Here is a 13,529-nt window from a genome sequence, read left to right as displayed (position 1 = left end):
TTGATCAGCACCCAGTCAAGAAGGGAACATTTATCAGGTAAGGAGTAAAAATGGCAGCTTCCATATTCCTTTCACTTCAAGTTTTACACCTGGCCTGTGCATTTGTGGTGTAATGCCCCGCCCCATTCGTATTGCACGAAATGTCAGTCATATGATACTGCGGCAGAGTGTGCCGACAGGGTCATATGCATAGTGCCGCCCCTTGCCCAGTGACATACTTCCTGCTGGATGAAGTACGCCACTGGGATTCCCAATTATCCACTTCGTATTCCCGTCATTCCTCCACCGCCAACAAAATTCCGGCGTCACCCACTGACTTACATTACTTCCGCGCACTTCTGATGCAATGCGATAAAACAGGGTAACGTAATGCAGATTATCAATGCAAGTATAAAAGGGGCCTAAAGGTTCAAAATGACACAGATTAAAACAAAGCAAACAACAATAGCAGATCTGAAGCATCCGACACAAATATGTTAATTTTATATAAACACCCTATGATATTGGAGCCTATTGGGTGCTTGTTGGCTCATATCAGGAAGTAAATAGGCCTTGCCCTTTTAATTTCATCTTTGGTGTGTGTAGCATTGTCTTTTCTCATGGTCAGTGTATATCTTTCTGACCTGTGAATTTATAAACACTGTTAATATTTAAGCATGACTCATTGTTTACTATAGCATTCTATCAATTTATGGTAAATGGGACTATCCTTGCTTTGACATTTAAAGTTATAGTGGAAGGATCTGAGTAGTGGAGTTTGCACATGGTGTCTATAGCAACCAACAGAGCAGTCACTACTGAAAAGTGATGCAATGCCCCTCTATGAGTTATAAAGTAAACTTACTTGCTTAAACCTTATACACATGCCAGACAGTTCTCGGCACAGGCAGCCCCAAACAGACGCCTATGCTGAAAAATTAGCTTGTATACAGCGGCCCTGAGTCTCCTGATGTGTTGCCTAGAAACCTGGAGTGACAGATCATCTTGGATGAGTATAGAGGTGGAGGTGGACTCTTACCCACTCCAAAGGACACAACAACAGGCATGTGTTAACGTATAACAAAAATATTTATTCATACACTCCACAATTTTTGCAACGCGTTTCACGGGTGTGACCCCGCTTCATCAGGTAGTCAGACAGGAGTATATAGATAGTGCTGTCCAGGACTGTATCAAGCGCTTCTGATGTAAATCATTCCAATAAAGAAATACTGCTACTCACATGGCTCAAAACTTAAAGTGTATCCGAGATGACATGAAACATGATGAGATGACATGCATACAAAGCATACAAATAACTAAGCTGTGTTCCTTTTTTCTCTTTCTGCCTGAAAGAGTTAACATTCAGGTATGCAAGTGACAGTTTCTCTCCAGCCAGGACATAGTCAGATTACAGAGTGATCCTCACTGATGAGGAATTACAGCCATAAAAGTATTTCCTGGCAGAGAACAATTTCTGAGTGCAGGAGATAGATTAAAAAAAAGGTAATTAGTTCATGTATTTTAGCTCTGGAAGACTGTCATTGAGTGGCGACGATAAAACATTAAACCTACTTTTTCATTTTTAAATATGAAATAAAACTGTAATATCTAAAAACATAATTTTAGGAGTAGGAAGATAGATACAGGTTCACTTAATGAAGCTTAATACACTTGATCCCTTGGCCAAGGGCAGTCTTTCATATATACAGGGCTTAATCATGTATGTAAGGCTTAAGCCTTTTCAGAGACCATTGAGCCATTTCATCTTCCCTTTTTACTGAAGGAGACTGCTGTCTGGTGCCCTACCACAGACTTTCTTCCAGACAGTGAAACATAACTACTTAAATGAGCTTTAACCACTCAAACAGAACTGAAAATAGGACAGAACTAACTCGGAAAGGCTGTTGCTCAGCTGTTTGCAATATGCACATGAACAATACTGCAGGACCTTTCACCATATGGAACTGGGAATTGTTTGTTAAGAGTGAAATTATTTTCCATATATGGAAACTTAACAAGGTCTAAAGTCCTGTTTATGTTCTGTACATACTGTACTATAATATATATATGGTAAGTACATACGGTACATCACTACAGTAGACTTCATGTTGATACAGAACAGTAAAACAAATGATATATGAGCAGCTTTCATTACCTTACGTGTTTCACCTTAATGCTGGGCATGCGCGGCTCGATTTTGCCACTCGATTTCCGCGCCCGATCGTTTTCCACGCTCGATTCTGCAGGCGATTCTCTTATCTTCCACTCGTTTTTCTTATCTTTTCCCATTGTCCTCCATGCAGAATCGAGCGTTGAAACGATCGGTCCGGAGATCGGACATGTCGGAAATTATTTATCGAGCCATCTAAATGGCTCAGAATCGAGCCGTGTATTCCCAGCATAAAGGGGAACTTCAGCGTAAACTAACATACTGTCATTAAGTTACATTAGTTATGTTAATTAACATAGATAGGTAATATAATCTCTTACCCACCTTGTTTTAAAAGAACAGGCAAATGCTTGTAATTTCATGGGGGCAGCCATCTTTTTCATGGGGGCAGCCATCTTTTTGGTTGAAAGGAGGTGACAGGGAGCATGAGACACAGTTCCATCTGTCCTGTGTCCTGATCACCCCTCCCAGCTGCGCACGCTAAATCTCAAATAAAAAAAAAAATTGCACCAAAACAGCAGAACGAGAACAACATCAGAAATCCCATCATGCTTTGCACAGCATCAGGGGAAAAATGCCCAGGTAGTTTTCTTCTGTGCAGCTAAAAATTAGGCTTGAATAAGAAAAACAAAGTTCTGATGCTATGAAACTGTTAAAGAAACACGAAGGTTTTTCAGTGCTGCTGAGTAGATTTTTAGTCTGGAGGTTCACTTTAATACATTAGGGTCAGTTTACATTGCCTGTGTAGCTGAAAATTCCCATAAACATGATACTTGGGTATCCTGAAATAATCAATACTGTGCACTGTAACAGGCTATCTGCTGCAGGAACTATCGCCGATGCACCTGTCATCTAACCATTCCTGGCCAAACAATATTCGGATTGGACCCAAGACCCCATTTTAGAAAGCATTAGGAGACAACAGTAAAAAAATCCAGGGAGTATGATGTACTTTCCTTGGGTGTTAAAAACATAAAAGTAAAGTAGGCAACCAGCATTCGATTTTTCGAGTTTTTATTTACCACCCCCACTAGCGCATGGTACAACTCCGTTCAGTCAGTCTCTTGGGCCTATGCAGTCTTAGGGGTTATGATTCTTGTGTGGAGGGAGTGGAGGCGCTACATGGGGTTGGCTGGGCTTCCAGAAAGTGGGGTAGAGAAACACAAGAGAAGAACTGATGGGTATAGAAAGCTTACCTTCTCATGAATGACACTCAAATGACAGACTCAAATGTTTTCACCTGAAGAAAACAGCTGCACCTGCGAAACAGGCTGTAAAGAATGATAAAGTAAGACAGCCTTCTATCCTCATTACTCCTATGGACACCTCCTCCCTTCTTGTTGTATTTAGCAGACATTGGTCAGAGAATGAGACCTCTGGCCTCTCTGGAAATGGTCAGCTGCGAAGCCAGAAAAATGGGTGCAGTCGCCGCATTGGAAAGAAGGGCCAATATTATTAAAGCGATGAACGGAAATTTGGGTGCACAGAAGTGCCCGATAAAATTGCGGGAGCCAAGGCCTTCCACTCTGCACATTACGGCATTACATAGTGGGTGTGCAGCGAAGAGTGACTTTGCTGCAATTTGCATAGCAGGAAGTCTTTATCTGGTGCCTCAATGTGCCCAAATTTCTATCCACTGCTGCAAGTCCCAGCTTTATTTCCGCGGGGCACTTAGCACGGCACACACTTCCTTTTCCCCCAAAATTTGCCACAACATGCTTAGCGCGCCACCCCCTCAAACACCCCCCCCCAAAATACAAAAATTGCTCGTTCGTGGGAGCTGTGTGTATCTGTAAATAATCATCACCGGGTGTCAAATACCATAGGTATGCCATGCCACTGGATCAGCAGGACAGCCAGGAAATGTGTGTTGTTTAAAGGGACTCAGAGCTCAAAAAACAAAAAAGATGTATACATACTGTGGCTTCCTCCAGCCCCATCCGCTCGGATCACTTCCACGCTGCTCTTCTCCGCTGCCTGCAGCTACGGGAATCGGGTCCTGTTACTTGCGTCAGCTGCTCGAGAGATACATGGAGGGCGCACTTCTGCTGCGTAGACTGGAGCCGACTGACGCAAGTGACAGTACCTGGTTCCCGTAGCTGCGGGCAGCGGAGTGGGAGTGATCCAAGCAGATGGGGCTGGAGGAAGCCCCAGATATGCATAAATCTTTTTTTGTTTTTTGAACCTCCATATCCCTCTCTGGTTAGATGTCCTTTAAACAAATAATAATTGTGCAATTTTCTCCAATTGATATAACGGTGTCTGAAACTTTCTGGACATGTATGAGTTAATGAAGTATGTTTTGTTTCTGTGGCAGGATTCCTCCAGCGAGGTGCTGTTTGACAATGACAATGACATTGCCTTGCCCTGTGCTGACAGGATACTGGCAGGTAAGAACTGTCAGGTCACACTTATAAAAATAACCATAAACCACAAATGATTGCTTCTGTACATGTCTGTATAGATAACTATATGGACATATTTTTTTTGAATCTCAAGGAAGCAGTTATGATGCGTTTCAGGGTCTGCACATTGTGCGATGCTTTATAGAGATCCCCACTGTAGAGATACTGTGTGAAAGCCTCCCAGTGAGCACACATTTCATTTACTTTCTTGAATATCCCCATGGTGCCTTGGCTAGTGCAGAAAGCTCTACCACCACTACAAATGTGGCTGGATAATGTACTAAGGAGTGCTGCCTCTGACATAAGGGACCAGGGTTTAAATCCTGGCTGAAGCCAGTACCTATTCAGTAGGGAGTCCTTGGACAAGACTCCCTAACACTGCAGGGTGGCCTATTGAGGGTGCCCTTAGTGGCCATGGGTGGCCCAAAGCAAAGTTTATTCAGTGCACAATGGTGAACCTGCTCAACAGAACTACAGGAATAAAAAAACGTTTTACTAATGTGTCTCAATAAATTTAGACAACCTGTTTAGACTGACACCTAGAGTTTCAATTAAAATTGTATAGACTTGTACCACTGCCATACAGCAGAGCCTTTAAAGGCATTCATGTAAAAAAGGCATCTGGAAAAAAGGGCACAGGGTACTGCCACTAGTAGAATATCGGTAACATTACCAATATTCTACTACTTAATTCCAATAGTAAAATATCGGTACTCTTTAACGATCTTTTTCTATATCTTAACCTAACCCTACTCTCACAAAGAACCCTCCCTTTACCAATGCCTAACCCTAAGACCTCCCTTTACTGATGCCTAATCCTAACACCTCCCTCTACCGATGCCTAATCCTAAAACCTACCTATGCCTAACCCTAAGAACTCCCTCTACCGGTCCCTAACCCTAAGACCTCTCTCTACGAATGCCTAACCCTAAGACCTCCCTCTACCAATGCCTAACCCTAAGACCTCCCTCTACCAATCACACACCTGAAACAACCCTATGACCTCCCTCTACCGATGCCTAAACCTAAGAACTCCCTCTACCGATGCCTAACCCTAAGACCTCCCTCTACCAATGCCTAATTCTAAGATCCCCCCTTTACCAGTGCCTACCCTTAAGACCTCCCTCTACTGATGCTTAACCCTAAGACCTCGCTCTACCAATGCCTAGTTCTAACACCTCCCTCTACCAATGCCTAACCCTAAGACTTCCCTCTACCAATGCCTAACCCTAAGGCCTCCCTCTACGAATGCCTAACCCTAAGACCTCCCTCTACCAATGCCTAACCCTAAGACCTTCCTCTACCAATGCCTAACCCTAACACCTCCCTCTACCAACGCCCAGCCCTAACACCTCCCTCTACCAATGCCTTACCCTTAACCCCCCCCCCCCTTTACCAATGCCTAACCCTTAAACCTCCCTCTACCGATGCTTAACCCTAAGACCCCCCTCTACCTTTGCCTGACCGTTAAACCCCCCCCCGCCAGGTGGCACCTAACACTTAAACACTAACCCCCCCCCCCAAACTTAACTCACATCCCTATTCCGCAAAACAGTGATTTGGGACAAAAAAAAGGAAAATTTGGGCACCCGATAAATTTGCGCCCACTATGTAATGCCGCAATTTGCATAACGGCAAGCCTCGGCGCCTGTGATTTTATCAAGCGCCACCATGAGCCCAAATATTTCTTCTCTGCAGAAAATGTTGGCTTTTATAATGGGCACCTACTGTATAGCAGCACCTGTTCTTCCGCAAGGGCTCCTGCACCTTTTTTCCTGTTCCGCCTTTAGAGAGCCTCTTACCAGCACTTTGCCCTCTTGCCACTCTTGGTAGGAGCATGCACTGAAACCTACCACTTTCACTACCATAAGCACTGATTGTTCTTCAGTACCCGGTGCCCATGTGAATGCTTTTAGTGCACCATTTAATGTCCTAGTCATAATATGTGAAATATCTTGGGTGTAAGTTTATAATGCTGTCCAGGCAATCGGGTAATTCTGATACCATTAGAAAGGGCTACGGAACTGACCTCATTTTCCCTCTAGGCATTCCAGACATTCATACAGGTCAGAAAGGACAGCAAATCAGAGCCTTGAAGGGTACCTAAACTGCGAGGGATATCGAGGCTGCCATATTTATTTCCTGGCGGTGATTGGTCAGGATGTGCTGAGGGTCTGGGAGGGGGGGCCTCTTTCGTGGCGCGTAGCAGCTAGCGTGTTTTAAAAAAAAATTGTAAAAAAAGACCCACCAGGGGCTGAGATATCCACCACGGCAGTAATGGACGAGCTGAGCTCGTCCATACCGCTAAAGTGGTTAATCCTTCCTCCCCCCCCCCCCCCCCACCTTGCCCTAGGTGGCCTTGGCCTAAATCCGGCCATGCCTGGGGGATTTGGCAGACAGAGGCGGCTCCTCAGATTTCCAGTTTCATGCAGAATGCTATTGGAAATCTGTTTGCAGCGTGTGGCACATAATAAATCCCTTTCTGATCAAACTCGATCAGAGTTGGATCTATCAGATTTGATTTCAGTCAAAAATGGTCGCTATCTGACAATGTATGGCCACCTATACAAATCAATCGCCTTATCAAACTGATCACATGGTTCTCAATTGGTTATACTACACTTAAGCATCTCTACTTCTAAGCGAATAGAGAGTAGAGCTGAAATGAAGTATTTGTCTGGAGAAACCGTAACCAAAAACCAAACTTCATCCCAATCAGTGGCTGATACCCCCTTTCCCATGAGACATCTATTACTTTTCACAAACAGATCATCAGGGGGCTGTGTATGGCTGATATTGTGGTGAGACCCCTCCCACTGTGTGATGTCAGGACCATGGTTCTGACATCATACTGTGGGAGCCTTGTTGCATTGTGGGAAATAACAGCTATTTACAGCTGTTTCCAACTGCCAAAAAAGCAAGCAGCATCTCCTTCCAGTGACATCACCTGCCAGCAGTAAAAGTTGTCACCATGGGATAAATATCAGAATGTAAATCTGGGAGAGGAAAGATTTTACAATGGGCAAACACTGACTAAATCATTTCTACATACAGTAATTATTGTAAGAATGAAGCACTTTTTTATTACATTATTTTCACTGGAGTTCCTCTTTAAGTTAGCATAAAAACTTTATTTACTGTTATGGATTGCAAACTGTTAACCAGTTCTTATGGCATTCTCATTCTTTTGCAATATAGTGGCCGGACAGAGCAAAGTAAAAGTTGTGACACCTTCGCTGAGTCTAAAATTCGTCCCAGAGGAACTGCTGATCTATTACAGAGGATTCCGCATCATGCACTTCCGCTTCAGTGATAATGGGCTGAAGACCGAGGCGTATACAGTAAGGACCAAACAATACAGTTACATGACACCTGTATGCTGGGGTAGAAAGAGCTTCATTGTCTTAAACAGTCACATTCTGCCTTCTGCTTTTAGGAACATTTCCAAGCATCATTATGGAAGAAACTGCATTGCATAGTTGTACCTAGTTGTACCTAGTGTTTATTACTTTCCATTTTTTTAATGTATTTATTAGGTTTAGTACTAAACAGGGGCGTAGCAATAGCCATAGCAGTTGCCCTGGAGCATCATAAGGGGCCCAGATGGTACTTAAAGCCAATGGGTACCGCTAGAAAAATAAAAAAGTCAGATACTCACCTAAGGAGAGGGAAGGCTCGGTCCTAATGAGCCTTCCCTCTCCTCTCCCGGTGCCCTCGGTGCTGCGCTGGCTCCCCCGTTCGCGTCCACCGCCGCAGGGACTTCGGAGGTCTTCGGGAGCACTCGGGCTTCCGAATATGGGCCGCTCCATACTACGTACGCGCAAGTGCGTCATAGATGACGCTCGCGCATGCGTAGTATGGAGCAGCCTCGTCCTCGGGAGCCCGAGTGCTCCCGAAGGCTTCCGAAACATCCCTTCGGCTGCGGAAGTGGCAGTATTTGACCGAACTGGTCGAATACTGCCACGGGGGATCCTGCGCGGGACCGGGCACCGGGAGAGGAGAGGGAAGGCTCATAAGGACCAAGCCTTCCATCTCCTTAGGTAAGTATCTGACTTTTTTTTTTTTAAACGGTAAACATTCACTTTCAAGTAGATCCGAGTTAAACTTTTACTCATTGCATAATTGTGTTCCTTTCATCTAGTAGTTTATAGGGCATTCCTCAAGCCAAATACTTTTTTTTGTTTAAATACTCTAATTCACTATAAACTAAACGAGCCTCGCCCACAGCTTCTCCAGAGTGCCTTGGCACTGTAGCAAGGGCTTATGGGAGCTCAGTCTGGGCAGGAGGAGGAGGAGGAGGAGGTTACTAGCCAGAGATTTCAGAGGCAGAGGGGAGGAGGAGAGGAGAGTGAAGTTTTCACAGGCTGAGGACTGGAGATACTATCAGCTTGCCTGTGTGTAATGTGACAAACAGAACATGGCTGCCCTCATTGTATCACAGGAATAAATAATCATAAACTGTTGAAGCTGTTTGCAGCTAGATTTGCTGTGTAAGCTATCTAAACTTTAGATAAGATATACAGTATAGACAAGTTACTTGTTATAGTTAGTTTTTCATCTCGGATCCGCTTTAATGTATTCTCCATGAACTCTCTGGTGTTTCTCTACCTGCTGACTGTCTTACTGCCCATGAGCTATGTACAGTATTGAATGCATGATAATGTAAATTGCCCAATTAACTCATATCCATAGGGTAGGGGCAGGTGGCATTGCTTAAGAGTGCCTATATCTGAGGGCCCCATAAAAGTTTTGCTATGGGGTCCCATGATGTCTAGCTACGCCACTGGTAATAAAAATATTTTTTAAAGGACAACTGCACCTTTGGAGCAAATTACATCACTAGGCTGTCACTGGAATGTCAGTAAATTCCGGTTGGTAATAAATTCTGGACACTAAGCTAGAGTTCACACTTTTTAAAATTCGCATGTGAATTGAAATTGTGCGCAAATGCTTGCACCGCCCATGTAATGAAAGTCAGCGGAAAATCGTAATTCTCCCAAAATTAAATTCACACGTCACATGAAAATTCCCATTGACTTTCGATTAAAAAAACGCACAAGAAAATGAGTGTACAATTTTGAACTGTAACGTGAAAACTTGCATGTGAAAAATCGTTCAGTTATTTACATTGATAAGTGTGAACCCTGCCTTAGGCACTGGGCTGGCAGGCATCTGCGAGACACTAGTGATGTGAGATTGCATCAGAATCCCTCTTGCCATGCCATGCACAGCTATGGGATTCGGATGCATGACAAGATTTGCTGCATGCCATCCATTTTTTTTCTGCACACGAATTTGGACACAGCCTATAGACATCCATGTGAGGAATTGGACAGGAATCCCAGCAGTGGAAACTTAGCCTTACATTGCATCTTACTGTGTGTGTGCCAGTGCTCGTTCCAGTAGCCGTTGTACGGATGGCCCATTCTTGTAGAGAGGGCAGCCAACCTCTCGATTTTAATGTATTTTATTTTCTGGACGCCTCCTCCCAACAGCTGATCTAAATAGAAAATGCTAGGATGTATTTTGTTTCATAGATCTGAGAGTGTAGTATTTCAGGGGGACTTGGCCACAGTGCGTAGATCTCTGTATAACAAGATAAAGGTAAAATACCGCTCCACTCCCGGTGAAGGACAGGGCAGGAACCTGGGAATGGATTCCAACTGGAAGACCGAAGCTAAAACAACAAGATTCCACACTTGTACAAACTGGTTCAAATGTATTGAACCAGTTTGGAAAGTGCAGAATTTTTTAGTTTTGTCTTAGATCTCTGTATAGACACATCCTAGTTAACAAGTTCAGTGTCGTATTTTGACACACTTAGAATCTATGAACTCCTCTACCGACTTTTTCCATCCTCCCCACCTGACAGCTGCCTGGCCTTACGCTCAGTTACCATTTGCGCCGGATCACTTGCGGCCCGAGGGAGCGGACAGTGTAGTGTCTGCTCTGATGGTGTGCGGTGGTCCGGCTGGAGCCCGGGGCAGATGCTTTGCCTCCATATGCTATATGGGGGAACGTATCTGCCTCCTGGAGATTACCGCAGACTGCACAGTGTGACAGTGGGGTCCCCTATGTATAGGATCTGTTCACTGTCAATTGTGCAGTAACTGGAAAACGGACAAAAAATGTCCATTCTCAGATCAAGTGGGAACACAGCCAAAGTCTTATTGCAAAAGCCAGGCATAGAGATCACTAGGGTACTGGGAGGGACTGTGGCTTGCACGGTGGGGGAAGGGGGTTTGGGGGGAGTGTGACGGGGAGGGCGGGGATGGAAGAAAGAAATTTGAGGGCCTGCAATCAGTGGCGCCCAAAGTGCACGATAAATATCAGGCGTTGAGTCCAGTGGGTACCCATATTATCGCTGAATGCCACAATTTCAATGGGAGCCTATGGTGGCACCCGAAAAAAAATTCTGTTTTATATGAAAAAGGAGAACCGAGAGCCCAATATAGTGTAGTAATTATTGACAATTGGGTATGGTGAAACAAGTACAAATTTATACTCACAAACCAAGGCTACCTCCAGGCAACCACTGTATAAGCAGGTGGGGAGATTAACCTGTTCCCACTCAGGATTAAGAAGTCACTCTCTGTAGATAGAAGAAAGAAAGGGGTATTCCCCGTAATGTCGAACAGAGGCGCCAAAAGGATAAAAACAGCTATTAAAAAGTTTAAAATTGCTTAGGAGGCAGTGGTGGAATTACCTCCTGGAAGCAGACACAAAAACTGTGTATTCAAGACAAGTTAAATGTATTGGTACACTCCAGGGTTTTTTGCTAAAGTGTTTTTTTGCTGGAGTGTACCTAGTAAAAAATGTTCCTAAACACATCAGATAGATCAGAAATCTATCTGATGATCTATCTGCTGCTAATCCAATGAGTGTATGGCCACCTTAACTCTTCCTGTCCTGGAAACCATATTAGACTTGTATCTCTGCTCCCAATGTTATATTTCTTAGCTGTACTACACATACAAATCATTATATCATAATTTTTTTTCGCTTCAGTGTCTCTGACACAATGACACAAAACTTACAGAATTAATTTCAGGCTGGCATCTAAAATGGCTAATTCCCTTGACAGGTATGCTGATTCTCAGTCTATGGAGCAGCACTCATACATACTGTATAAGGGATGCCCGATTGACACTGCACCGCTGTGTCCCCACTTACTGGCTGCCTCTTCCTCCTCTTTAACTTCCGCTAGGGCTTATTTTCGGGGTAGGGCTTATATTTCAAGCATGCTCAAAATTCCAGCTAGGGCTTATTTTCAGGGTAGGTCTTATTTTCAGGGAAAGAGGGTAGGGATGTACTACAAACCATGGCCTCCAGTACCTGTAGCCAATAGAATACAAAAATTACTGCTTTGCACTACATAGATCAGTAAAGATCTACTTTTTATTCAAATATCATGAATTTCTGGAAAGGCCCAGGCCTTTGGGGGGCTGCAGCCTAAGGGGCACCTGAAAGTGAAATAGGGATTGCTACATATGAAAAGTCTCCAAATGGGGAGCAACACATGAAAAAAAGGAAGCTAAGGGAGCTGTACATGATAGAAAGTGGCTGCATCACATGTATGTTACACATGGAAAAGGGGGCTACATGTGGAATGGGAGGGGCGCTCCTGCACGTGGAAGGAGAGCCCCAACATACTTGGCCTAGGGGCACAAAAAGTATAAATCTGGCCTTGCATAAAGTACCAAAATTAAATTTAATAGAGGGATAGGTTGCTGTTTCAGCCAATAAGCCCTTTATCAAGCTATGTAGCTGACAGTTCATTGCTCAAATCAGCGAGCTGTTGCTGTATTCTTCTTGCACACATTTGTCATTGTATGATATCTGAATGAGACCGTTTAGTGTTGTCCTAGCTGTTGCCAACATTTGATCTGAACCAGTGTGCAGATCAGAAAAAGAAAATCATAACACTTGATCTGCACACTTGTTCCAAGTGAGCAACTACACAAAGGGCTTGATTCACTAAGGCAAATAGCATGCCTTATCCGAGTTACCACGCCTTATCAGAGGTAATGCGCCTTATCCGAGTTACCACTCCTTATCAGAGATAACATGCCTTATCAGAGTTAACACACCTTATCAGAGTAGCATAGCGAGCGCTATGTGCAGGGGCTCAGGGCAAGACGAGTAGCGTTCCAATTAGCAGGCAAGTTCATAGCGCTTGCTATGCTATTGTGATAAGGCTTGTTCACTTTAATAAGGTGTGTTAACTTTGATAAGGCAAGTTATCTCTGATAAAGAGCGTTAACTCGGATAAGGCGTGTTATCTCTGATAAGGTGTTTTAACTGGGACAAGGTATTCTATTTGTCTTATGCTGGGCATACACGGCTTGTTTTTGAGCCATTAAGATGGCTCGATAGATCATTTCCGACAAGTTACGATCTTCCGCTCGATCGTTTCGCTGCTCGATTCCAGATAGCAGTGAATGGAAAAAGATAAGAAAAACGAGAGGAAGATAAGAGAATTGACTGCGGAATCAAGCGGCGAAACGATTGAACGGGAGAATCGAGCAGCAAAAACGAGCCGTGTATGTCCAGCATTAGTGAGTCAAGCCCCCAATGTGCAAGCCAGATATCAGCATGACATCCAGGACACTGTAGAAGGAGGTCAACAACAACAGCCTCCACATTTCACTGTTGAAAACTGCAAAGTGATAGAATTGACAATAACATTATATATAATGCCATGAGCAAAAATATGCCGACATGCTGATGCTTTGTTTTTGTTGTAGATGACAAACACCATGGTGAAAAACCAGCAACTTATAAACTCATCCACACAAAAGGAAGAAGCCATGCTGCGAAGTCTAGGTGAGACATGATATGGGATAAAGTAGCAGTAGAGTACAACTTTTCAGCATACAGGATTCGGATCTGATGAAGGCGGAATAGCTGAAAGCTTACTCTTGTTTTTTTTTTGTTGGCCAATAAACGGTATCATCCGGATTGTTGCTGAT

General features: G+C 43.9%; 1 protein-coding gene across 6 annotated transcripts in view; it reads left to right on the top strand.

Annotated features, from left to right (window-relative positions):
* The window catches only part of MTMR11 (myotubularin related protein 11), a 191,311-nt gene that overhangs the window by 101,194 nt on the left and 76,588 nt on the right, over window positions 1-13,529 (top strand). For all 6 annotated transcript variants that reach the window (XM_068253201.1, XM_068253198.1, XM_068253202.1 and 3 more), the window contains 3 exons: window positions 4,470-4,542; window positions 7,756-7,898; window positions 13,305-13,383. In XM_068253201.1, coding sequence (XP_068109302.1) covers window positions 4,470-4,542; window positions 7,756-7,898; window positions 13,305-13,383 — 295 coding nt within the window. The remainder of the gene's footprint in view (window positions 1-4,469; window positions 4,543-7,755; window positions 7,899-13,304; window positions 13,384-13,529) is intronic.

The sequence above is a fragment of the Hyperolius riggenbachi genome, chromosome 9, assembly GCF_040937935.1.
Source record: "Hyperolius riggenbachi isolate aHypRig1 chromosome 9, aHypRig1.pri, whole genome shotgun sequence".
In the NCBI taxonomy this organism is placed as follows: domain Eukaryota; kingdom Metazoa; phylum Chordata; class Amphibia; order Anura; family Hyperoliidae; genus Hyperolius; species Hyperolius riggenbachi.
This window is presented reverse-complemented; position numbering and strand designations above follow the sequence as displayed.